The sequence below is a fragment of the Solanum stenotomum genome, chromosome 9 (assembly GCF_019186545.1).
Source record: "Solanum stenotomum isolate F172 chromosome 9, ASM1918654v1, whole genome shotgun sequence".
Classification (NCBI taxonomy): Eukaryota; Viridiplantae; Streptophyta; class Magnoliopsida; order Solanales; family Solanaceae; genus Solanum; species Solanum stenotomum.
In genome coordinates, this window is record NC_064290.1 from 39,560,608 (window position 1) to 39,586,647 (window position 26,040).

The 26,040-nt window shown below is 35.3% G+C and overlaps 3 protein-coding genes and 1 long non-coding RNA gene across 4 annotated transcripts in view; 3 read left to right on the top strand and 1 right to left on the bottom strand.

The window, feature by feature from the left end:
* LOC125876926 (pre-mRNA-processing protein 40A-like) overlaps window positions 1-26,040 on the bottom strand; it is a 1,068,087-nt gene that overhangs the window by 701,415 nt on the left and 340,632 nt on the right. The gene's annotated exons all lie outside the window — the stretch shown is intronic.
* Window positions 503-806, top strand: LOC125876933 (uncharacterized). The gene is made up of 3 exons (XR_007447559.1): window positions 503-521; window positions 625-655; window positions 728-806. It is a non-coding gene; the product is annotated as an uncharacterized LOC125876933 (long non-coding RNA).
* LOC125877517 (uncharacterized) lies at window positions 948-2,141 on the top strand. The gene is made up of 3 exons (XM_049558788.1): window positions 948-1,223; window positions 1,305-1,595; window positions 1,674-2,141. The coding sequence occupies exons 1-3, from the start codon at window positions 948-950 to the stop codon at window positions 2,139-2,141; spliced, it is 1,035 nt and encodes a 344-aa protein (XP_049414745.1).
* LOC125876930 ((DL)-glycerol-3-phosphatase 2) lies at window positions 10,596-19,037 on the top strand. Its single transcript, XM_049558221.1, has 6 exons — window positions 10,596-10,799; window positions 12,932-13,156; window positions 15,280-15,340; window positions 15,493-15,640; window positions 17,437-17,516; window positions 18,859-19,037. Exons 1-6 carry the CDS (start codon window positions 10,712-10,714, stop codon window positions 19,007-19,009), a joined length of 753 nt encoding a protein of 250 aa, XP_049414178.1. The 5' UTR covers window positions 10,596-10,711; the 3' UTR covers window positions 19,010-19,037.

Below are 26,040 nucleotides of genomic sequence, written 5' to 3' on the forward strand. Positions count from 1 at the left end.
AGAATAATCCTCAGTACAAGCTAAAGGATATGAGAAAAGACTTGAAGGATCAGTTCAACTTGGATGCTCGTACCTCTAAGTTGAAAAGAGCCAAAAGGATGGCCCTTCAAAAATTGCAGGGAAGTTTCTTAGATGATTTCAACAGAATTGAGGCTTATGCAAATGAGCTTAGGCTAAGCAATCCTGGTAGTGATATTGTGATCAATTTATCAAAGGATGCATTGGAACAAGGTAAAAGAAAGTTCCTTAGGATGTACATCTGCTTTAATGCTCTGAAGTTGGGATGGAAAGAAGGTTTGAGACCCTTTATTGGACTAGATGGGACCTTCTTGAAGGGTCAATGCAAGAGATAACTTTTGGTGGCTATGGCACAAGATTCTTAGAATTGCTTATATCCATTGGCATGGGTTGTAGTTGATAAGGAGACAACTAGAACATGGATATGGTTTCTACAACTGCTGAACAATTCATTGAATTTGAAAGATGGTCAAACTGTCACCTTTATGTCTGATATGCAGAAGGTAAATAATTTTTTCTGTTATTTGAATAATTTTGTCTTTTTTTTATAACAGTTTGTAACTGTATATTTGCTTATTTGACATGTACAGGGACTGATAAATGCAGTAAAAATTGTCCTTCCTTTGTCTCACCACAGGTACTTTAAGTTGCTTTAATTATTTTGTTCTCTTGAACATATTAACTAACTATTCATTTTTACTGATTATAGGTACTGTGTTAGGCATATTGAGGCCAACTGGATGAAGAGATTTAGGTCAGGAGAGATGAAGAAACTGCTTTGGTGGGCTGCGTGGAATACTTATGAGGAAGATTTCAAGGATCAGTTTAGTGCACTTGGTGCATTGTCAAAAAGTGCTGCCAAGGATTTGCTTAAGTATCCACCACAGACATGGTGCAGGGCATATTTGGATACTATATGCAAAAATCAAATGGTGGATAATAATTTCACAGAGTCTTTCAACTCTTGGATCCTGGAAGCAAGAGGTAAGCCAATCCTAAAAATGCTTGAAGATATAAGAATCAAGATAATGAACAGGTTAAGAGAGAAGGAAGAAGATGCAAGCAAATGGACTACTGATTACAGTCCTAAGTGCATGAAATTGTTCACTGCATATATGAGAATAGCTCAATTATGTAGTGTCGATTTCAATGGTGATCTTGGATATGAAGTGTCTGAGGGTGAAGATAGGCACACAGTGAACTTGGTTGAGAAAAAATGCACATGTAGGTCATGACAGTTGACTGGCATTCCATGCCCTCATGCTATCAAAGCTATGTTGTACCAGAAAATAAAACCAAAGAATGAAATTAATTGGTGGTATAGTAAGGAAGCTTATTTGATGACATATAGGGCAAAGTTGATGCCTGTAAGAGGTGAACAATTCTGGAATGTATTGCCAGAACACGCAATTGATCCACCTGATCTTGTGAAAACAGTGGGAAGACCAAAGACCAAAAGAACTAGGGAAAAGGATGCAACAATTAAAAGAGCTGGAGAGTGGGCTCACTCAAGAAAAGGAACTAAAATGACATGTAGTAAGTGTGGTGAAACAACTCACAATGCAAGAACATGCAATGTAAGAACATTACATATTTACATGTCTCACTGTTATTAGTACTATGTAGTTAACTGCACATAAACATTGTATTTTCAGTTTGTTGAAGGAGAACAAGGGCCAACATTGAAGAGAAAAAAGGGCAGAACTGAGGAAGAGTCTGAAGAAGAGGTTGAAGAAGCCCATGAAGAAGATTATGATGTTAATAGCTCAGCCCCTAGACCAACACAAGATGAAGAATACCATTTCATGTCCTCACTACAGTATGAACCCTTTGGACCTGCTAGAGAGCCTGAAAGTGATCCAGATATAAGGCCTCAAGTCATATCTGAAAATCGCACAAAACTGAAAATGAGGATGAATCAACAAAGAGCAACTGGAAATAGAGTTATATCTTTTAGAGGTGATCATGCTGGAATTAGTGAGCCTACAGATTTGCCTTACTCACCTACTAATCTCACTTGGAAAGGAAAAGAAGCTGTCACTGGCAATCAGCTGGAAAGAGAGAGACAGAAGAAGGTGGACAAGTTGAAGACAAGAAAAACTAATGGGAAATCCCAGATTTGAAGTGTTTTGGATAGTGCAAAAAGTTGTCTAGTTTTGTTTATTTTTGCTTGAAGTTGGTAAATGCAAAACAATGCATGTGTTTTGTTTATTTTGGGTTGAAGTTGGTGGAAGCAAAACAATGAATGCATTTGTTTATTTTGGGTTGAAGTTGGTAGATGCAAAACAATGAATGCTTATGTTTATTTTGGGTTGAAGTTGATAGATGCAAAATAATTAATGCTTATGTTTATTTTGGGTTGAATTTGGTAGATACAAAACAATGAATACATTTTTTATTATTTTGGGTTGAGTTTGGTGAAGAATATTCTTACTGCTTACTGTCCAAATTTTGGTAAGGACTGTAAGGTTCTTTACTTAGTTGATGTCCAGCTTTTGTGTGAAGTTTATTTCCACTTTTAGTTAATGTTGGTAATGCATTATGGTTTCAGTGACTGCTCCCCTGTTCAGTAGTTTTAGTTTTAGTTAATGTTGGTAATGCATTATGGTTGTCGCGCCCCGTTTTTCTCAAAACGGGTTCTGGTGCACGACCTAACAACTCTTTTGGACTTTGGTGTGATTGAAGAGTCGCCACCTAACGAATTAAGGCGCGTTAGGGCACCTATCTAACCGAACTAAATCTAGCTAAGGTCAACGAACCAGAGATCGGGTAAGGGTTCAAATTACCTCGAGGGGAAGGTGTTAGGCATCCCTCGAGGTCAACAAATGTGGGTCCCGGCCGTGTCTCATGCAGTTTATGTGGGGGTTACAAGTAGCAATTAAGGTCACTTCATTATTTGGTTATTTATTAAACATAATTACTAGGTGATAACTAATATTAAATAATTAAGGTCATTCCAATTATTTATTTAATTAATTACGCATGCGAAAATTAGGTGATCACAAAATTAAGCAATTAAGGGCACTTTAATTATTTTAGTTAATTAGATAGGCATGCGAGACTAAGTGATAACATAATAGATAAATATTACATAATGAATAAAGAGATGAGCGAGGAAATAGAAATTTACACAATTAGATAAGCAAACAACTTCATTTTTTATTAAACTACCCCAAATAATTATAACAAATAAAGGGAGAAAGGAAAGGGAGACTCTGGAGGACTTAGGATCAGCACTCGACTTTTTTTTATTTCGGTCAGCTTCTCGTAGGGACAGACAAAACCAAGGTTTGTCATATCCATAGGGCCTAAACTACCCCTACCCCACCACCACATGCTTTCGTCTCTAAAAGGTGTCTAGCGTACCCACGTAAGGTCCAAGAGGCATTGGACTGCTATTAGGGTGAATTTAGACAAGGATAAAATATAATAGGCCCACCTAGACACCAAGTCAAACAATTTGGACTAACATTTAGCACATAGGATCTCATATTGGCCTCTAGATTTTAATTTAAACATGCTAGCAAACACACATGAGTGAAAAGGATTCATGCAAAGTGTGTGACATACAAACAGACGACACTCTTTAAAATAGGAGAAATGAATGGAATAAGCAATATTAAACAAACAGTTTAAACAACATGCATATAATTATTATTACTGATTTTAGAATGTGGCAACAAATTAATATAGGAAAGCATACTTTAGATTGAGTTTGAGTGGCCAGATTTATTCAAAATGCAAAATAATTATTTATTAACAGTATGTAATTTGAGCAAGCGAGTGTTTAAAGTAGTAGAAGAAATATTTTCGAAGTAGCAGATTTTATTACTTTTATTTTTAGAGCAGAAATAGTAATATTACAATATATTTAACAATGGTAGGAAAATCATAACAGAATATTATTAACTGTTTAACATGCCGAAACAGGTGACAAAGTTGTTTTACATTATTAGCATGCCGAAAAACTTAATGATACCTATTAACATGATTTCTACGTGAAAATTGAAAAGTCGCTTGAAACCTATATGCATAAATTCTACATCCAGCCAATATATTAAAAATTATATAACTCCTATAGGCATGGTATCTAAGTGTGCACTTGCTGAAAATATTATCAAAACCTATATACACAATTTCTATATGAGATATAACAAATTCAGAAAACCTATAGACATGATTTCTAGATGCAAACATGCTAGAGATTATTTATTACAACAAACATATTATTAGTCTAATTAAAGGATCTAATATTGACTTTACAATTCCAGATTTTAGTGACATACTGAAAATTGATTTATAAACCTATATACATGATTTCTAAGTAATTGAAAATATTATAGCTCCTATAGGCATGATTTCTAAATTTCATATAACATATAAAACAAATGGCAAATTACTTCGACATGTAAATTTCTAAGTTAAATACAAATTTAATTATTTGAAGATCCTATGAGCATGAATTCTATAGCCAATTTATTGAAAAAAAAAACAATTTTTCTTTTGAGAACACATAAATCAATTATCTAGTTACTTAAAACGTATAGATGCGGTTAAACAAAGAAAATGACAGGAAATATATTATAAAAATGAATTATGACAAAAATCACAATCTTATTCATTTTATATAAAAGAGACCGGTTTAATTGAATGGCACAAGGAGCATACATGCATCAATTTATAATTTTAATATATTACAATAACCCATGATATTATAATGATCAAATAAAACCGATCGACTTCCGAACTATAATTAAAGATTAAATAAGTGATTAAGACAATGACATATTGTTTTATTTTAATTGAATCTAAAACATATTTTGTTAAAATGGACTAACAAACAAATCACAAACTTATAAGCATGGTCAATAAATAAATAAACAAATAGCACGTAATTCCCCTCCCCCTTTAGACGATTCCCCAAGTTATATCATATATATATAGAGTTATAGTTTTACAAATTATTACAAACCGAACAAAAGCAAATAATAACGACATAATATAATCCAAAATAAACTACTAAACAGAAATAAGCTTTATCCGGTATCCCGCCTTAAGCGACTTTTCATTCTTGAATTTGAATTCAAAACCTGTTAAATAGAATGATACCAAACACAAGATCATAACATAATAATAACTATATAGAGATGTAACAAATACTCACAGCAAACACACAAGTTTCAAACGAATCACACAAGAACACACGTTAATAAAGAAAGGGATAGGGAGATTAACCCGAATGCTTCCTTTTATTCGAATAACCACATGACAATGCTAGATAAAATTTAAAAAAATAAAATAAAATAAAACTAGTTAAAGGATACTAACCAGTTATGCAAAATTAAATATCAGCAATGGAGTTATTTGAATGGAAATATCGGATCCACAACAGTAATACAACAATAAGAGACAAAGAGAGATCCAAAGCTTTACTAGAGTTCTTATTTATTTTTTGGAGAAGAGAGTGTCTAAATCTGAGAGTGTTCAACCGTGTCCAGAAGAGTGAAACAAAGACCTTGTTTTATAGCAAAGAAGAGGTCGTGATTTTAAAGGAAAAGAATCAATTAGGAGCAATTATGGAGAAACTATTTCCTTACCAAGAGAAACATATCAATCAAACATTACCAAATATAATCACATAAAATCAGTCCTATTTAATTAAGGTAAATCAATCAACAATAGTCAGAATGTAAAATAGGCAAAGAATGATTTTAGACAGTAAATTGATATAGTTAAACTAATAGACATAAGTTATTTAAGGAAAGGGATATACATTCAGATTTATTAAAGCACAATCATATAAATCACAAATTGGTATTTTGATTACTAAAAATAAAGGATGAAATCAGCACAATACTAAGGCCTGACTTGGTGAACAAATTACCAAAAAAGATCACTAAAAGTTGAACAAATAAGGAAAAGGAAATAAATTAATTAAATATTAATTTTCCTACACGGTCAAATTGTTAATTTGTTATTATCAAAATAAAATATTATCAAACTGAATACCACGGTTAAATGACATATTAAATTAAGGAGAGCCAAAAATTATGCACCAAACACAATATTTACTCAATCATGGGCTACTATAAATATGGCAAGTAAGACTCGGTTAAGGCAACTATAAAAGGAAGGAGAGATCGATTTTCAGCATTATCAATTAATACATATAAAATCAACACTAAAATTTATAAGGAAAAGAAATAACATGCTTTCCTTAAACAAAAGGAGTATAAAATCAGTCCAATATTTATTTATTCTTTTTACCAAATATGAACAAGTAAGAAATCTACCAATTTTTTATTATTAAAGTAAACAAAATCGGTTAACCATAATACCCCATGTAAAACAAGCAAGGAAAGAATAATTTAGATAGTCAATTGAAACAATTAAACAAGCAAACATAATTATTTAATATAAAATAAAATTACAGCCCCCAAACAAAATTCACAACCTAAAATACTTTGCACATCATCAGCAAATCAATCACAGTTGATAATACACTTACCATAATCGAATTCTAAAATCAGTTAATTAAGTTCAAATTAAGCCACAATTACACTATTACTCAAAATAAAGGAAGGAATCAATTTAGAGTATTATCACGCTCAATATTTCTATAAATATAAATAAACAAAATTGAATAGGTGTGCTTACTATACGTGGCCAAATGGAGTTGTTGGTATAACAAATAAGATCATTATATGCCAAGGAATATTAATAAAGGAAATCCATGTATCGTTTACTGGTTACAGTCAATAACTACATTAATACTATTTCACATAAGAACATGTAATATTCAACCAAAAGAGGAATAATGTTACAACAATATTAAAGCATTACACAAGTCTAGGTGTAATGATACCTCAACATGGTCAGACTACAATGCAAAATAAGCTAATCTTGAGATTATGACTAAGACAAGGCTCATACACGCATTTACACAAAAAAAAAACGATGGCAAACTTCACATCTTGAAATTAATTTTGGGGAAAAAATAAAAACAAAAATGTTTGGAAAGTCATACCTGGACAGATCTGAACAGATCTGTCTATTATCCGACCGACATTTCAAAATCGGCAGAAAATAAAAATGAAGTGCTAACTCTAGAGCTCTTGTCGAAAAATGACTATAGTTGCTGTTGAAATCCTCGAGTTTCGCCGGAGAAGAAAGGGGCGGAGGCTGCCCTGCTGTTGTTCTCTGTTTTGCCATCGCTGCTGTTTGCTCTCGCCACTGCTAGCTGCGGTTGGCTGCTGGCTGCTCTCGCCACTGCTGGCTGCGGCTGGCTGCGGCTGCTGTTAGGTTGTTGCTGCTGTCGGCGGCTGCTGTCCAGTGCTGCTGGTTGCGTTGGTGGCTGCTGGAGTGCGCTGGCCAGATCTTGTTCGCTGGTGGCCTCGTGTGGCTGCTGGTCAGAAAAGGAAAAAGAGCGAAGGGAGGAGAAGAGAAGAGGCGCAAAGGGAGAGAGAGAGAGAGGGGGCGCCGGAGCTTGCTGGCCGGAGCAAAAAAAAAAAAAAAAGGGAGAGAGAGGGGAGGCGGCTGCCTTAGAGAGAGGGAGAGGATGAGTGAATGTTTAGGGTTTGGAGTTCCTTTGTTTAAAATAGGAAATAATAGCTTGGGTGCATCCGAACCGTCTATTTCAAAAGAGATGAAAGGTTGAGATTAATTAAAGGAGATCAAAGGCTAGGATTAAAATATGAGGTATGAGATTTGGCTTGAGTTTGGTCTGAATTTGGTTATAATTGTAATGAAATACAAGGGCTAGAATTGCAACCAAATTGAAATAATAGGCTACACTTGAAAAGTGAAATTGCATAATAAGAGGGCTACGAATTAAATAAAAAATGGACTAGGATGAGCTATGATTTAAATAATTTAGAAAGTTTAAGGGAATGTTATTCAATTAAACTACTACAAAATACTATAATTAAAATTACTTAATTTTTTAAAGCATTTGAAATATTTCGAGTTTTACTAATAATTTTAAAATATTTTAATAGTATTTACAATAATTTTTTTTATAAAACCAGCATACTAAATATGTACAATTTTAGACAAAATCAATTAAAATTTTAAACTCGAAATATATTTTTAAAAAATACGTATTTAATCGAATAGCATTCCCAAAAAGGTTAAAGGTCGGTCAAAATTGGGTGTCAACAATGGTTTCAGTGACTGCTCCCCTGTTCAGTAGTTTTAGTTTTAGTTAATGTTGGTAATGCATTATGGTTTCAGTGACTGCTCCCCTGTTCAGTAGTTTTAGTTTTAGTTAATGTTGGTAACGAAAATTTCAGTTTTAGTTAATGTTGGTAATGCATTATGGTATCTTACTCCCCTGTTCAGTAGAAAAGAATAAGATGCTAAAGTAATATAAATTACAATTGAATTCACTGAGAAAATAAACTGCTTACTTCTAAGCTAGCACAGGACCAGATTTCATGCAACCAATGTACACACGAGGCTTCTTACGGTGCCTTGCCAGTGTTTCTGCCAGTGTACCTGACAATAGGAATACAAAATGAGTTTGATATAGTAAAGAAAACAAACTAGTCAGGGGACACTAGTTCTACTTGTAAATTTTGACAAATGTTGTGCCATACAAAATTATCTGCTAATTTGTTAGGGGAAAGTGAGATATAAGATGAGTACGGTATTGCCAACACGGAAAGAAAATGTCAAAAATTCAGTTACCTATATTTACATGGACATCATCATCAACTTTGACATAATACTCTGCATCTCATAGCTTAACAGCAGTAGCAAAGTAAGTCTTTGTCTTGGCGGACAATTCTAGATACCCCTCGACATGATCCTGTTTAAAGGTAGCAGAGTGATGTGCCAATTTTTATTTATGAAGACAATGTGATAACTAACTATATATTGGCTGTTGATTGGACTCTTCAAAAAAATCAACAAGTGCTTGTCGGACAATATGTGAAGTTTATTTAGTTATTATTGCCGACTGTTGTGATGATGCCTAACAAGGTTCTTGAATATTGAGTGACCTGCAATTGCTATAGCTGTTGCACTGTCTTTGGTACTAGAAGTTTAAAGAAGTTGTTAATCTTTTAGATGTCGCAGTAAAGCTTAGAGAAGTTATAAGCAAGGCTGTTGCTACAGCCAAAGAAGCCAATTCAGTTTTTTTTTTTTATCTTAACCCTTCAATTAGATATTATAACAACTTGCCTGCACATTAGTCTCACCAGCAAGCCTAAAGAGTTTGGCCAAACCTTCCTGAAAACACGTATCCACAGGTACATACTTCAACTTTTCCACTTCATTCATATAAGATACAATAACAGTAAAATCCATATCCATATTGACAAAAGCAACATGACCAGTAACGCAAGATGACAAGCTGGTGAGCATATATATTTTTTCCCTGTACAACTACTCTCCATAATGCATAATACATAGTTCAAATTCCATAAGTACTACAACTTCATTACAAAATGCAAATTCAATAATACATAAACTTGTAATTCAAACTCCATAAGTACTAAAACAACAAATATTCAATTTATACATTGAGTTTTAAAGTGTTTGATCCTTACATACATTCACTTCATGATCCTTACAACAAACACAACGAACAAAGCACATGAAATGAAAATGATAGTTTTCAATTTTTTGATTTTCTTCTCCAAAAGCATAACTTTTCCAGCTTCTTGGGCGGAAATAAATTTCATTTCTTCAAACAAAATTTCCAGATTGTCCCTTTCAGCTTTTTCCATTCCATCGACAATCCGTTTCAATTTGTTTCTTTCAACCTTCATAACATTCAATTTACCTTTTAAGTCCATTATAACTGTTACTGCTCTTGGTGGGAGTTGTTGTTTGTCTTGCCATTCCCAATATCCACATGAAGTGACCTACATATAGTGTACAAATTCAACCATCAAGTTTACATAATAATTTAGAGAAATACTTACTGTTAATTTAACAAATAAGAGTTTGTATATAAACATACAAACATCAAACTAATTTACAACTTACTTTGGGTCTAGGACATTTGTAGAACCTTCTCCCTGCATTCAAATCAGTCCAAGCCGTCAAATTTAAAGCATTGAGACCACAATGACATCTTCTTGCATACAATTTTTCAAGTGAATCGATAGAGGATTCAGACATTGTTTCGAAATTTTTGTCTACTTCGAAACCCTAGCAGTGAAATGAACAAAGGGGTGAAATCAACTTTGAAATGGAATGGTGTCCATGAGAGGAAATCTGAAACCCTAGGTGAAATTGTATATTAGAGAGAAGAGGGGAAATGTATTTTAGAGAAATGAGAGGTCAAATTGTATGTCCCAAAAGAAATGAGAACAAAATTAGTAATTAGGATGTATGAGTCTATGTGGAGGTGAGAATTGTTTGGTGCTTATTTGGCATCGACGTGGCGTCCACATGACACTTAACACACCTCTGTTAATAGTAAGGGCAAAAGTGACCCAATATTTTAACGGAAGGATATTTTTGAGCCAAAATATAGTTCAAGGATATATGTGAGCTATTTCCAATAGTTCAGGGATATTTTTTAGCCTTTTCCGTATATGTAAAATGTGAAATTTTGGTCCCCGTTAACTTTAACAGTGGAACTCAAAAAGCTTCCTCCTCCTCTACACTCTCTCTCCTCCGCCTTTGCTGCTTGTAGCAGGGAGGAAGAAAAGAGGAACGAGAAGCTAAAAGTTGCTCGAATATGGCGAATGAAGGCATCAATGATACTTCATGTGCAAGAAAAGGCTCAATCACTCATGTAATCTTTGACATGGACGGCCTTCTTTTAGGTATCAATATGTATAAGATCTCACTTGGATTTTGCTCTACTACTCTCTTTCCTTTACTTTTTAAGTTTATTTTACGAATCTGAATGAACTGAGAATGTAATGCCACCCTCTTTTGATACTCAATTGTCCACTTTGTCGATAACAGATAATGTGCTTGTGGGAATTGCCTATAAGTAGAGTTTCTCAAGAATTGATGCAATCGTTTGCTAAAATTGTTTTAATTTGGGAGTGAAATTCAAAATTTGATTGTGATGTGCTCTACCCTTGTTATGAATGATGAGCACAGTAACTTTTGATGGCAGATTTAGGATTTGTAAAGATAAGGCGGGGAAGCTCATATATTAGAAAAGGAGACGCCACTGAAGTAATTATGCAAAGCATTTTCAAAATTTAGAAAATCTTTTTGAAGGGTGAAATAGCATTCTTGGATGATGGTTGGGTACGTGTACTGTGCCAAAAAACATATTGAGCCTCTGCTTGAAGGAATTATCTGACTTGAAATTTGAAGTTGCCCTAGCTAGTGTTACCAAAAGTTGTCAATTATAGTTTATAGGTGAACAAATGCATAATTCTAGTCTCTTTAAGTGAGTCCTTGTGACAATTAGACCCTTTCTTATCTTATCTAGAGGAAGAGTATTTTGATGTATTCTGTTATGCTTTTATTTACAGATAGATTATGCCATTCCACATTCCAGTAGAGATGGTATGATAAGTGTGTTCCTCAAGCACGTGTGCACATTTGTATGTCTTTCTGATGTAACATCACATATCTGGCACATAAGCTACTCAAGAACTAAGACATTTATCATCTATCAAAGAAAACAACAGTGCATTTCTTAGTTTTTTGATTATCTTTTTCCCTAATCAAGAGGAATTATGAGTAAATTATACAGAGGCTTGGTGGTTCTGAAAGCATGTCACCATAGCAGAGAATTGCGTTCTTTCTGTAAACAATATAAGTTCTTTGAATATATACTCCCCTAATTGAAAACTCAATAAATTATGTCGGATTGGTGGTTTTAAAGCATGTCACCATAGCAGAGAATTGCATTCTTTTTGTAAATTACATATTACTCACTGCCTTTACGCGGTTATGATTTTTAGTCAGTGAAAACCTTATACTGGTGTGTCTCTAGAGGAAAAGTTCGCAATAGGACAGTCCGAGAAAGTTCCTTCCACAGTGTATTGTCTTATCTTTTATGAATTCTTCTTTTTGGAGATGTAAAAAAACTACAATCAACTCTTATACCTAAAACAGCTTGTTGTGCTTCCTTAAGATTTGTAGTATTCAAGAGAACTCTAGTTCCCTCTTTATCAACCAAAATGAAAAAAAATCTAGTACCCCTTGTTCTCTCAAAGCAACAGTAAGATCGATGTTGATTTATTATAGGGTATCTTAAAGTTCAGGAAAAGGATGTATGAACTGATCCATTTAAATTTTTTGTGACGTCATTTAGTTTTTTACTCTAGGTGTTTTGTTATTTGGATTTTCTATACCCAAGCTATGTAACTTAAATAACCACAAAACAAATTCACACAGCCAAATCTGTTATGTCCCTTTGTGTATACCTATGTAGTTTGATCACAGCAGACATTATTTGATATGGACTTACCCCATCACGTGATACATTAAGACACCGCAGTCTGTTTTAGAAAATAAAAGAGCTCTCTACTGCCAACTCGTTTCACTCCAATTTACCGTAGCAACTACAACAAGCTGACTAGCTCCCTGGCTCGTATGACTATCTCGCTTACTTTACTTTCACTCAACAGCCTAGCTCTAACAAGTCAAGTCCGTTCCTAGTTTCGCTACCCTGCTTTAGCCTCCCCCCTTATAACGAGCAAGTAAGTATACTAGCTGAGCTAGCTGCGTTCCTAGTTAACTGAGTTTGTCAAATGCTCGACAAGCCGCTAATGGAAGCAAATAAGTAACGGGAAGAAGGTGTGTGGTAGATTGTTAACATAGGGGATCAAAGGGAAGATCAAAGGCAAGATTGATATTTACCAGGCCTTTCCGGTTTGTCATATTCTATCAGAAAGAAATATGTGAATCTTTGTGTGGTCGAATAGATGCTACTTGAAGACAAATCTTGGTTGACTAGCTTCTTTGTTCCTTTTCTTTTGTGTATCAGACACCGAGAAATTCTATACGGAGGTCCAGGAGATTATACTTGCTAGGTATAATAAGACTTTTGATTGGTCACTCAAGGCAAAGATGATGGGGAAGAAGGCAATAGAGGCTGCCAGGGTCTTTGTTGAAGAAACGGGAATAAGTGATTCACTTACAGCTGAAGATTTTCTTTTAGAGAGAGAGGAAATGTTGCAGAAAATGTTCCCCACAAGCGACCTCATGCCAGGTACAATTTTAATAAGCACAAGAGAGAATATTTTTGTTTATTCATTTCTTAAGTTTCAGCTTTCTCACCCTTCCTCAGTTCTGTCCATAAGAGGAGCAGACATTTGCACATGATGTAAAAACTTATGGAGTTGAATATTTGTCTTAAAATGGCATAAATTTGTGGATCTTGATCAAGTATTCAAATCAATTTCTTCACTTTCTATGTAACCTTCTTGACTGAAGATGTAAATGTACTATATATGATTTCCCTTTAAAATAGAGTTCTGATTTGCATATTATATACATGGATAGATATCGTAATGTATATGTATATTATATAAAATAATATACATATATATAAATTATGTAGTTAACCTCCTATATAGGCATCCAAATTGGATTGAACCCTTTGTTAGGCTATTGTTTCCTCAAAGTTGTGAAGTAAGACATCAGTTTATCCACAAGATCAAATTTTCTGGTTGTATGATGAATTTTAGGTCCAGAACAAATCTGTGATCAATCATACTACTTTTTACCTATTACTTTCCGTATTGGAGCATTCAACTCCGAGGTATACTTTTACCTCCATAACTTGTGCAAAAAGCATCGGGGAAGTATAATTGTGGGGAAGTATAATTGATGCAGTAGATGTTGAATTAACTTCTGTGTAACTTTAAATAGACATGCAGGGACAGTGGAACATTTTGTGTTATATCTGGTAATCCTTTCAATATTCATGTTGGATTCTAAACTTCCTATTTACGAAATTCTTGAAAAAGAAAAGAGGGGTGGAGGTGGTGGATACGTTCTCATGAATCTCTGTTGAAGCAAGATCTTATCCTTCAACATTCCAAATTTTGCTGAGGAAGTAACCAGTTCTTAAGGATGAGACACCGATATTGCATGAACATACACCAGCTGCTAATGGGGTTTCAATCCTTACTATTTATCTCCATCTTTGCCTGCTAATAGGGCCTAGCTTATACGACATTTGACGAAGAACTACCAATAGAGGATAACTTTAACTGGTTTTTTTTTTTAAAGTTTTGGAGACGCTTTGCTTTACTTGATGGAAATAGCTCAGTTTTCTTTCTTCATCCAAAGTATAACCAGGGATATCTAATCTCTACTTCTCTAGATGCATAATAAAAGGTTCCTCCATAACATTTATGCTATATTTTGCATATTAAAGCCTTGAAACTGTCCCTGGAAGATGGCCTAGCTGTTGAGAGCCAGAGTAACAACCTTGATCAATTAATATTCAAATCTCATCGGAGGCAACCCTAGATGAAACTTCCAATTTGTTTATGTTTTGGTGGGTAGAGTTATCCGGCACCTGTGTTAGTGGGAGGTAACAGGTACCAAAGGAATTTTAGTCGAGGTGTGCTGCAAGCTAGCCTCAACAGAGTTGTTAACTAAAAAAAGTTTAAACCTTGAAACTTGAGAAAAGAAAAGCTTATTCTTTAGTGACTTGGAACATACCATTTCCTAGATATCAAGGAATACACCTTCATTACCCTCTTGTGGACTGTGGTATACACTTCAGAGATGGAACACCTTTTGCTGCGAACATGAGAAATGATTTTCAGAGGTTTCATTTTACTCCTACCATCGCATTGGTAAATGATTAGTTTGACTGTTCATTATGTGTATTGTGCATCTTTTAATTCATTGCAAAAATTTAACCATTCGAGAGTTCACTATGCATAAAGATTGAAATGAACAATATGTAGAATATATATGCTAATTTTCATACTTAATATCCACTCTACTTCAGAAACAATTGTTCTAAACTAACATTACTAGATGCAAAGAACTTGAAAACATAATTATCCAAGAGGTTACCTATCAACTTGACAATCTCTTGCTAGAATTACAGCATGATCATAAATCTAATTCCATATTCTCCTTACCTGTGAAATCCTATCCAACAACTTCTTGAATAATTATGTTTTCAAGTTCTTTGCATCCAGTAATGTTAGTTTAGAACAATTGTTTCTGAAGTAGAGTGCATATTAAGTATGAAGACTAGCATATAAATTCCACATACTGTTTATTTCAATCTTTTGATTTCATTTAATGCAAAATTGGATCAGTATACACAAATTTCTTTGCTTGTTTTAACTATCTGTCCTGTTATAGGGGCCAGCCGGCTGATTCATCACCTTCATGAAAATGGGATACCAATTTGTGTTGCTACGGGGTATGTCATCTTCTTTTAGTTTTGTTCACCAGGAAGTTTACCATTTGTGGCATAATTAGTATAGCAAGTAGAAGTGTTAGAATTATCATATGCTAAGATAATGTTTAAAAAGTAAGATTCAAAAAGTGAACTAATATAAATGCATTTTTCAGTACACACACGCGGCACTTTGATTTGAAAACTCAAAGACACAGCAAACTTTTTTCACTAATGCATCATATCGTTCGTGGTGATGATCCAGAAGTTAAACAAGGGAAGCCATCACCTGATATATTCCTTGCAGCTGCAAACAGATTTGAGGTGATTCTCTGATTTTTGTTTCTCTAGATTGGTATATCCTGAGAGATCTCGCAGCTATGATGCTTTCCTTCTCTTGGTCAATCTTCTATTACATAGACCTCCCTTAGTATTGTCTAACTGATAATTTACCTACTAGACTTTTCAGATATGTCTGTTTCTGTTAGCTTGGTTCTTATATCAAACTTCAAATAATGTTAATTTTTAGAAATAGAAATTGCACTGTGAGCTATTTACAGTGATGCAGTGATCAAACACGTTAGTCATCTTTAATTGTTAGCTTCCAAATGAAAAAAGTGAAGTCAATGATATTTGTTAAGATGTTGCATTGTTTTGCCATCTCAGAAGTTAAAATTTATAAATCTGACTCGCTCATATCAATCCAATCCTCCTCCTCTGCATGTTATACAGTTGTCTTCCCATCTTCAAATTCAACTAATCACGGTGCTGCACAATATTGTAACGTATCAGCAAAAATAGTATAAAAAAGTTCTATATACAAATATACATTTATGTGATGTAGTTTGATTTGATACGGAGGTTAAGAAAGAAAGACTTTCGAAATTTGTGGTCTAAAATTAGTAATAGATGATTGTGTGGCTATAAATCATTTCATTAAGGGTAAAGTAAACATTTTCTAGTTAAATTCTAATTGAATATAGAAATTTGTCATTCTTTCTGCGACCGACTGAAATGGAAAGTGAGTCATATAAATTGGGACATAGGGAGTATGATGCCCCTTCCTTGCTCCATTTCCCAATATAACCTAATTAAGTGAGTGTCAGGATCAAGGCACACAGAGTTGTGTCGGAAAACTGTTAAGCCTAACCCATCTCGAGTCACCGGAATTTGTATTTTCCGGACATTGATGTCAGCGAGGTCCGGTTCAGAAGATTATTTTCTACCCTTCCATCTCACCAATCTTAACCCTGGCAACTTCTATATCAGATGGAAATTCCAAAAGAAATATTTCATTGATCATTTCAACAATCCCAAGCTTTGATGCTCCCAGCTTCTTCTGGCCAAGATATAGTCACTTGTGCTCAACTTCATCTCTGGTTTCCCTTCAACATTTTCTGTTAAGCATGTGAATATGTACTTTTTACATTGCATTAAAGACTCTCCATTTACCTTCAATACCATATCTTCATTATCAGCCTCACGAGTCTGTATACTTCCGTTTTCAGCAAACCTCCGAATCTTTCAAGCTATGTCAACCCATCCGTCGTTATCCTTGAACACAGAGACTATTATTTGTCTTTTCCTCCTTCCATGGACTGTCACTATCTTTATGTATCTATCCTTATGTATATAAAAGTTTATCCAAAGTTATGTTTGAACAAAATGTGTTTTGATTATTCAAAACTCAACATGGAGACTTTGTGGGATAGACGGTGTATTTAAAAGAGAAAAATCTGGTTCCCATGTGATTTTTATATGGTATAGTATGTTTTTGAAGTTCTCTTTTTAGGAAGGACACTATTTTGGGATAAACTAAAATTGGAAGGTGGGCATTCGAATTGAAGTGGAGAGTATATAACATCTAAAATTTCTAGGATGTTTTACTACATAAAGGCAAAATCTGTACTACTTTTTCTGAATGTACAAGCCTTTAGGGAAAAATAATGTAAGTTAACACTATTTTGGTTACCAAATCTGAGAAAGTTAGGTGTAATTTGTAAAACTAGAATGGAGATCCTTCAGATAATGGAACAGTAGATACATGGTCAGTTTAAGTAGTCAATTATGACATATCATGGATGCCTATGAGCTGTATTCTTTATGTTTTATATGGACAGGGTGGACCAGTAGATCCACAGATGATTCTTGTATTTGAAGATGCGCCCTCTGGTGTCCTTGCAGCCAAGAATGCTGGAATGTAAGTCTATCACCAAAAAATTTAATGTCTGGTGATAATTTTTTGATTTTCTTCTAATAGAATAACTTGAGAGAACTACATGATTACTTTCGAACCAAGTGCCTCTTTGGTTGAGTGAAATTGCACTTCATAGAACTTCATTTTCCATGATTTTAAGGAGTTTAGATACCAAGTCTCCTTGTACTTTCCAGTAAATGCTTGCACAACTACATATCTTTTATTTTGTTTTTTTCACTGTATGGTTTTTTGTCTTAGTTATTACTATAAATATTTTACTCTCCAACAGCAGTCTTATGTACTTGACATCCTGTGCAAAAGGTTACACTGATTGGTGTCAACATGTAAATAGTTTGCCTTTAATATTTCATCTAGATTTATGTCTCAACAATTTGGCACTCATTAGTTGATTAACTCACAGGTGTTGTAAATCTCTTGAAGATGACATCTAGTAATTGAGAAACCAAGAAGATTTTGGTCTGGCTCTTGGTCTCAGAGCACTCCTTCAGGATCTTGCTTTCTTCTTCCTCCTATTTTGGGGTTTTGTCTTGACTTTCAAGAATCTCTTTCAACCTATCAACATTGCATGTTCTTCCTGTTCTAATTTTCTGTCCGATTTATAATCTTCTTTCGGGATCATTCGATAATCTAAAAGATACATATTATTGTTCTGTCCTCAACTTGCCTCAGTTTGCTACTTTATCAGGACCCTGAATTTTCTATGGCACCCACACAAACACCTAGTTTTGCCTGTGATGGATAGACGATATTCCTTGTTTGGGTCCTTACATATGCAGACCTAAATCTCTTGCTAGTAGTGATCATTAGAGTCCTTGTAACATGGTTTCTTTTTGGTGTTTGCTTTGGTTTCTTGTGTTTTCCTAATAGTTTTCCTGCTTTGTCCAATATGAGGCTATGTTTTTTCCTTAAATTAATTTCTTCAGATGTGTTCAGTCTGGAATGTTAGCCGTTATCATGAGTTTTGAACTTCCTCATTTTTGTTCGCTTCTATTATTACTGCATTTTTGGGTCTTATGAGGGATGATTAAACGCCAATAACATGCTTTAGCTACTAAAATCCCCAAAGTTCTGTTCGTTGATAAAGTTTCTTCCGGTAGATGTAACAACGTATGCCAAGTGGGTCCTGAAGTGGCATTATAATTTCCATTGTCATTGATATAGAAGATCACCTGGTTGCATTTTGGTCTCTTTTACCCCCCCATCCATTGCATTAATGTTCTTATGAGAAAAGTGGAGATACAGATATACAGTCGTCTTAGGAAAATGTATAAAGCTCTGATTGCGCTATCATCTATTGACTTGGGATTTATGTTACTGCATGCAGGTCAGTAGTTATGGTTCCAGATGCAAGGTTGGATAGTTCATATTATCAAGTCGCTGATCAGGTTTTGAATTCTTTACTTGATTTCAGCCCAGACGATTGGGGATTGCCTCCATTAGAAAATGCATCAACAAACTCATTTAGTTTAGTTTGATCACGATTCTTAAGTTCCCAAACAGAGCCTATTATGATAGCTGAATTGAAGGAGTTGATTACAACTCGAGGATTCAAAGGCTATTTCAGGATCCTATTGGAGAGGTTTCGAGAAAATAACCACAGATTATGGAAGAGAAGAAATGATTGAAGAAGATTGAATGTAGACAAACAACATGTATCTATTATTTCTTTATTTACAATGACTTGTACAAGTATTTATAGTTGCATACAATGAAAGAGATTGAGCTAAATATGTTACTAACTGATTTCCTGAAGCTAACTAAATTCCTGACTGTGTATTATTCTTAATTGTTTTTCCCGCTAAAATGTATAACTACTTTGCTGACTCATCTAATCTGGAAATCTACTAACAGTACTCCCCCCACAAAGAGATCCTTGTCCTTAAGGATCAAAAGATGGAAATCTGGTCTTAAGGATGTTCGAGTACTCCCAAGTAGCAGCATCTGCCGACAAATCTTTCCACTTCACCAAGACTTGCGTCACTGCCTTATTACCCTTCTTAACCATCCTTCGCTGCAATATGGCTTCAGGGTCTGAACAATGGGGATTTGCTAAATCAGTGGTTGGTGGATAGGTTACCAGGGAAGGAACTTCGTAACACTTCTTTAAGAGGGACACATGTACTGTTGGATGAATCTTCACAGAGTCTGGAAAGAGCAAAGTATATGCTACTGGCCCAACCTTTCTAATAATTTGGAATGGGCCATAGTATTTAGCAGCGAGCTTGTGATGAGGAGTCTCGGATATAGTCACTTGTCTGTAAGGCCTGACCTTGAAGTAAACCCAGTCACCAACTGAAAAACTTCTGTCACTTCTATGTTTGTCAACTTGTTGTTTCATCCTCAACTGGGCGCGTATCAACTGATGCCTCAACAATTGTAGTTTCAGTTCTCTATTGATGAGGGTATTATCCACTTCAGCAGATGGGGACTCCCCTGGCAGGTAAGGTAAATGCAATGGAGGAGGTCTGCCATAAAGTGCTTCATAAGGAGTTAACTCAATAGCAAAGTGATGGCAAGTATTGTACCAAAAATCTGCCATCGGTAGGCAATCATACCACCCTTTAGCATCTTCAGCACAAAAACATCTCAGATAGGTCTCCAAGCACCTATTAAGAACTTCAGTTTGACCATCACTCTGGGGATGATATGCTGAAGAAAGATTCAACTGTACACCTTGTAAGGAAAATAATTCCTGCCAAAATGTACTGAGAAACATAGCATCCCTGTCACTAGTGATATTATCAGGGAGACCATGAAGTCTGACTATGACATCCATGAAAACCTTAGCTACAGACTGAGCTGTATAAGGATGTTTAAGAGGAATAAAATGGCCATACTTGCTAAGCCTGTCAACTACCACTAGTATGACTTCATAGCCATAGGATTTTGGTAAACCATCAATGAAATCCATGCTGATTTGAGACCACACTACCTCAGGGATTGGTAAAGGTTGTAAAAGACCAGGAGAAGCTGCTAGATCCGCTTTACTTCTCTGGCACACATCACACTTTTGCACAAACACTTTAACATCCTTTCTCATTCCTTTCCAATAGAAGAGTGTAAGTAACCTCTTCAATGTAGCCTCAATCCCAGAATGGCCCCCTTGGGGTGTAGCATGCCACAAAGTGATGATATCTTGCCTTAGTTGTCCCACCTTGCCAACAACTAATCTACCTTTCCTCCTCAATTTGTTTTGATACCAAATGAACTGGGAATGAGTATGTGGATCAGATTGCAACCTCTCAATCAGTCCCTTTAATTCAATGTTTGTTGTCCAACTATCTTCAATAGCTTGCAACAATTCAGAATCAGTATTGAAAATAATCAAAGCCAAGAGTTCTGCACTAGATACCCTTGAAAGTGCATCAACAGCCTAATTTTCAATCCCTGCTTTGTACTCAATGGTATAATCAAAAGGCATTAACTTGGTAAACCATATAAGTTGGGAATTGGTGTGCAATTTTTGTTCCATTAAGAACTTCAGAGCCATCTGATCAGTTCTGATAATGAACCTTTGCCCAAGAAAATACTGAGACCATTTAGAAACGGCATGTACAATAGCTAGTAATTCATCATAGACAGACATGGCGGTATGTCTTGGTGAAAAAGTCTTGCTAATAAAGGCAATAGGATGACCTTGTTGCATCAACACAGCTCCAATGCCATACCCATTAGCATCTGTTTCAACCACAAAGGTTTTGTTTGCATCAGGTAAGGCGAGAACATGAGTCCTAGTCAAAGCTTCCTTCAGTTGTTCGAACGCGTCAGTAGCAGCTGGTGACCATTTGAAACTATCCTTCTTCAAAAGATCAGTTAGTGGTTTACTGATGATGCCAAACCCTTGTATGAATCTCCTGTAATAACCAGCCAAGCCAATGAAGCCTCTTAATTGCTTGATAACAGTTGGTACTGGCCAATTTTGAACAACAAGTATTTTTGCAGGATCAGTGGATACCCTTTCCCTGGTAATGAAATGACCCAGATATTCAATTCGATCCACTCCAAAGAAACATTTGCTTTCCTTGGCTAGTAAGTGATGATCCTTCATTGCAACAAACACGTTTCTCAAGTGCAACAGATGATCGTCAATAGACTGACTATAGATCAGAATATCATAAAAAAACTAGGACAGACTTCCTCAAAAACTTTCGAAACACAATGTTCATCAACCCTTGAAATGTTGTTGTTGTATTAGATAATCCAAATGGCATTACCAAATACTCAAAGTGCCTTGAGTGAGTTCAGAATGCTGTTTTTGGTATGTCTTCTTTGGTCATCCTCAACTGATGGTACCCAACCCTAAGATCTATTTTGGAGAAAATTATTGATCCCTCAAGTTCATCCAAAAGATCTTCTACCAGAGGTATAAGGAATTTATTCTTAACAGTGTACTTGTTAAGATCCCTATAGTCTACACACAACCTCCATGAGCCATCCTTCTTGCCAACCAACACTACTGGTGAGGCAAATGGACTACTACTAGGCTAAACAATGCCCTGATCTAACATTTGTTGCACAAGTTCTTCAATGATGTCCTTCTTTATAGAAGGATATCTATAAGGTCTTTTATTAACAGGTTCTGTTCCCAACTGTAACACAATCTTATGATCATAAATCCCCCTAGATGGTGGTAATCCTGTAGGTTCAGTAAATAATTCTTTATAATCTTTCAATAGACTTAATATTCTAGGATCCTTGTCAATGTTGTCTTTAGTTTCTAATGCAAGTAGTTCAACACTCATGTGAGGAAGTACTTGTATCATACATAATTGGGATTGATTACCTGTTAACTTCCCAAGCTTTCCAGCTCCAACAGATGTAATTTGTTTGCCTACACCCCTTAGTAAGTGTTTTCTGCCATTGTACCAAAACTCCATAATGAGTTTGCTGAAATTCATCTTGATATCACCTAGAGTCAATAGCCATTGAACTCCTAGTACCACCCCACAATTTCCCAATGGAAGTAACAAAAATTCAGCTGCAAACTCTGCTCCTTGCAACAACCAAGAAATTTTGCACGACTTATCCACCTTCATAGTACCATTGGCTGCAACAACTAACTGAGGAGTAGTTTGTGTGACTTGACACCCTAATTGTTCAAGCAATAATGGATCAATGAAGTTGTGGGAACTCCCAGTGTCCACCAAAATGTGTAACGGTTGTTTGGAGTGATATCCGATGACCCTCAAGGTCCTATACCCTAATGACCCATTCAAAGCATGGATGGATATCTCCATTTGTTCAATGCCTTGTTGCATCTCCAATTCTTGATTCACCTCCTCATATTGCTCTTCCTCCTCACAATATTTCTCTCCATCTGTTTCTTCTAATTCCAGAATGTAAAACTGCTTCAAGTTTCAACATTTGTGACCCATAACATATTTTTCATCACAAAAGAAGCAAAGGCCTTTTGCTCTTTTCTCATTCATTTCCTCTGGGCTTAATGACCTTCTTTGAAACCCTTTCTGTATTGGTGCTCCCCCTCTACCAGGAGTTGGTAGGATTGGCCTATTCTGAACCCTTTGATCTACTCCCCTTTTTGCTGAATTTCCACTGTAGTTTGAATATACTGAAGAATGAGGCTGCTTAATAGCAGAAATGAATACTTCTTGCATCCTAGCACTCTTATAAACTTGAGATAATGTTGTAGGGTTTGTGATTTTGACAACAATATTCAGCTCTGGTTTCAAGCCTCCCAGAAAACAACTGATCGCATTCTCCTGAGATAAGTTCACCCTAGTCAAATTTCTCTCAAAGATCGCTTGATAATCCTTCACACTGCCCACCTGTTTCACCTTTTTGATCTCCTCCATGGGATCATCAAAATCAGTACTAAACCTTTCTACTAATGCCATCACATAATCATTCCAAGTGGCCAGATGAAGATACTGCCTGTATCTCATGAACGATAGATGCCACTGAATTGCTTCCCCCTCCAATTGCAGAGCAGCCACCCCAATTTTTTCTTCAGCAAGAACATTCCCCATAGAAAAAAATTGTTCAATTTTGAACAACCATGATCTAAGATCCTCCCCATTAAACCTCAAGAATTCCATTCTTGACCATCGAGTGAAATTCGACTGGTTGGAATGGTAACTATTACCACTGTTAGGGCTTCGTCCCCTGTTTCTTTGGATTCTTTCTTTTAATTGAACTTTTTCGGTCGGTTCTTCCTCAGTTTCCAATAGTGTCTTATCCCTTCGATTCTCCCCAGATGCTGCAAATTGGCTCTGCAACTCAATCACTGTTTGATCTAACTTCTCTAGAGAAGAAATTTTTCCTGCTAAAACTCCAACCTCTATTATCAAATTCTGCATCATATCACGCAAATCCCCTACTTCTGAATTTGCAGGTTCATTGATTGGGTCTCTACTTGCATTTGTCCCTTTCACCATTAATGCCAAGGAATCGTATGGCTCTGATACCACTGATAGCTGAATTGCAGGAGTTGATTACAACTCGAGGATTCAAAGGCTATTTCAGGATCCTATCGGAGAGGTTTCGAGAAAATAACCACAGATTATGGAAGAAAAGAAATGATTGAAGAAGATTGAATGTAGACAAACAACATGTATCTATTATTTCTTTATTTACAATGACTTGTACAAGTATTTATAGTTGCATACAATGAAAGAGATTGAGCTAAATCTGTTACTAACTGATTTCCTGAAGCTAACTAAATTTCTGACTGCGTATTATTCTTAACTGTTTTTCCTGCTAAAATGTATAACTACTTTGCTGACTCATCTAATCTGGAAATCTACTAACATATTATGAGTTCAAAATTCAGATTTTTGGGGTTCGCCTCTAGTTGGTTATTCATAGAATATTCAGCTTTATGTTGAAATGAAGAAACTGAGGATTTCGTTGTATTGCAACTCGTGTAAGCCCGTATGATATGGTAAACTCCATTCTCCAATCCCAGCAGGCAAGTGGCCCTTTTTACCTAGTAGGTTATCTCTCCCTTGTCATATGGAGTTGCATGTCAAAAGTCATAAATGCAGTTTTGTACATTTTATTTGTTGAAAATCGATTTTAAAAAATGGCAGTCATGTCGTTGTCGGAACGGCTAGGAAACTGGTTGACTCATATCAAGTTTTCAACTCATTTCGAACGTTTCAAATGAAATCGAAATGCTATTTTACTAGTATTGGTATTCCTGATCTCAGTTTGACATTCCAAGGAATTGCACAAGTTAATTAACTTGATGACATCCAAAGTGAAATTGGATTGGTTTCTGAAAATGAATTACTAGCAATTCTTTTTGCTAGGGTAAAAATGTGCACTTAATGACTATTTAATAATCTGAAATAAGAACTTTCCTTTTATCCATGTTGCTAGGTTGTGGTAATTGAAATTATGACTTCACTTAGTATTATTGTATGCCAAGATTGCATATTCTTATTGGAATAATTGTCTGAGACCAAGCCTAGTCTTCTTTACTAGCTAATATACCTCTCACGTCTCGAGTCTCGACCTTTCTATAATCAACTCAACTCTCTATCGCTTAAAATTTTCCTCCCACTTAGTGTTGCTCTGACCTATATACCAACACTTAAAATTTCCTTCTAAGTTGATGAAGTTAATGAGTCGTTTGGTGTGTAAAAAATAGTGTTGGGATAAAAATTTGGTGTCTTGTTTGGTTGCCATGTTTGGGATAACTTATCCCATCATTTACACCATAGTGATGGGATAAGTTATCCCATATACATGGTTGGATAAGTTATCTCAGGATAATTAATCCTGGATAACTTTTCCCAACCAAACGAACTGCTAGTCCTACTGGGACATGAAGAACTTTATTGTAATTCTGTTAGGAAAGAAGAAATAAAATCTAGGCTATAAAAGGAGGTGATATTGTGATGTATGAATAAGAAGAAATAAGAGAGAAGAGGAAATTTCTCCCAAAAGTCTCTTATTCTTCGATTTTGCATCTATATTTTTAACATGATGTCAAAGCTCCTCCGATCTTGATAGAGAATCAAATAACATTTGCTACCGATGGGTGGCCCCAACCAATGATTAAGGGTGGCAAATGGGTGGTTTGGATCAGATTTGGATGGATTGAGTGAAATGGATTGGATCACAATTCACCCATATAAAATATGGGGAAATATGGATTTGATCAAATATGGTTTGGGTAAAATGGTTGTAACCCACTTTAATCTCTTAAAGCCAAAATATATTAAATCAAAGCTAAGTAGTTAATACCTCAACCCCTACCATCCCACCTTACCCCTACCACCCCATCCCTGTACCCCCATTTTTTTTTTAAAAAAGCCTTTTTTGTAAAAAAAATAATTGACAACCCCTACACCACCCCGCCACCCCACCCCCAAAAAAATTTTAAAAAAACTTTTTTTTCCGGAAAAATAAAATAATTTTTCTTAAAAAATAATATTATTTTGCCAACCCTACGACCTACCCCGCCACCCCCTACCCCTACCCCTAATTTTTTTTGTTTTTCGAAAAAATATTATGTTTTTCCAAAAAAAAAATTTACCCC

Bases quoted from the DNA above. Each gene is read 5' to 3' on its own strand.
- LOC125877517 (XM_049558788.1), top strand. From the start codon at position 948: ATGGTGGATAATAATTTCACAGAGTCTTTCAACTCTTGGATCCTGGAA. The intron at 1,224-1,304 runs GTTGAGAAAAAA...ATGTTGTACCAG, and splicing joins ATAGGCACACAGTGAACTTG to AAAATAAAACCAAAGAATGA. The intron at 1,596-1,673 runs GTAAGAACATTA...TTGTATTTTCAG, and splicing joins ACAATGCAAGAACATGCAAT to TTTGTTGAAGGAGAACAAGG.
- LOC125876930 (XM_049558221.1), top strand. From the start codon at position 10,712: ATGGCGAATGAAGGCATCAATGATACTTCATGTGCAAGAAAAGGCTCA. The intron at 15,641-17,436 runs GTGATTCTCTGA...TTATATGGACAG, and splicing joins CAGCTGCAAACAGATTTGAG to GGTGGACCAGTAGATCCACA. The intron at 17,517-18,858 runs GTAAGTCTATCA...TACTGCATGCAG, and splicing joins GCAGCCAAGAATGCTGGAAT to GTCAGTAGTTATGGTTCCAG.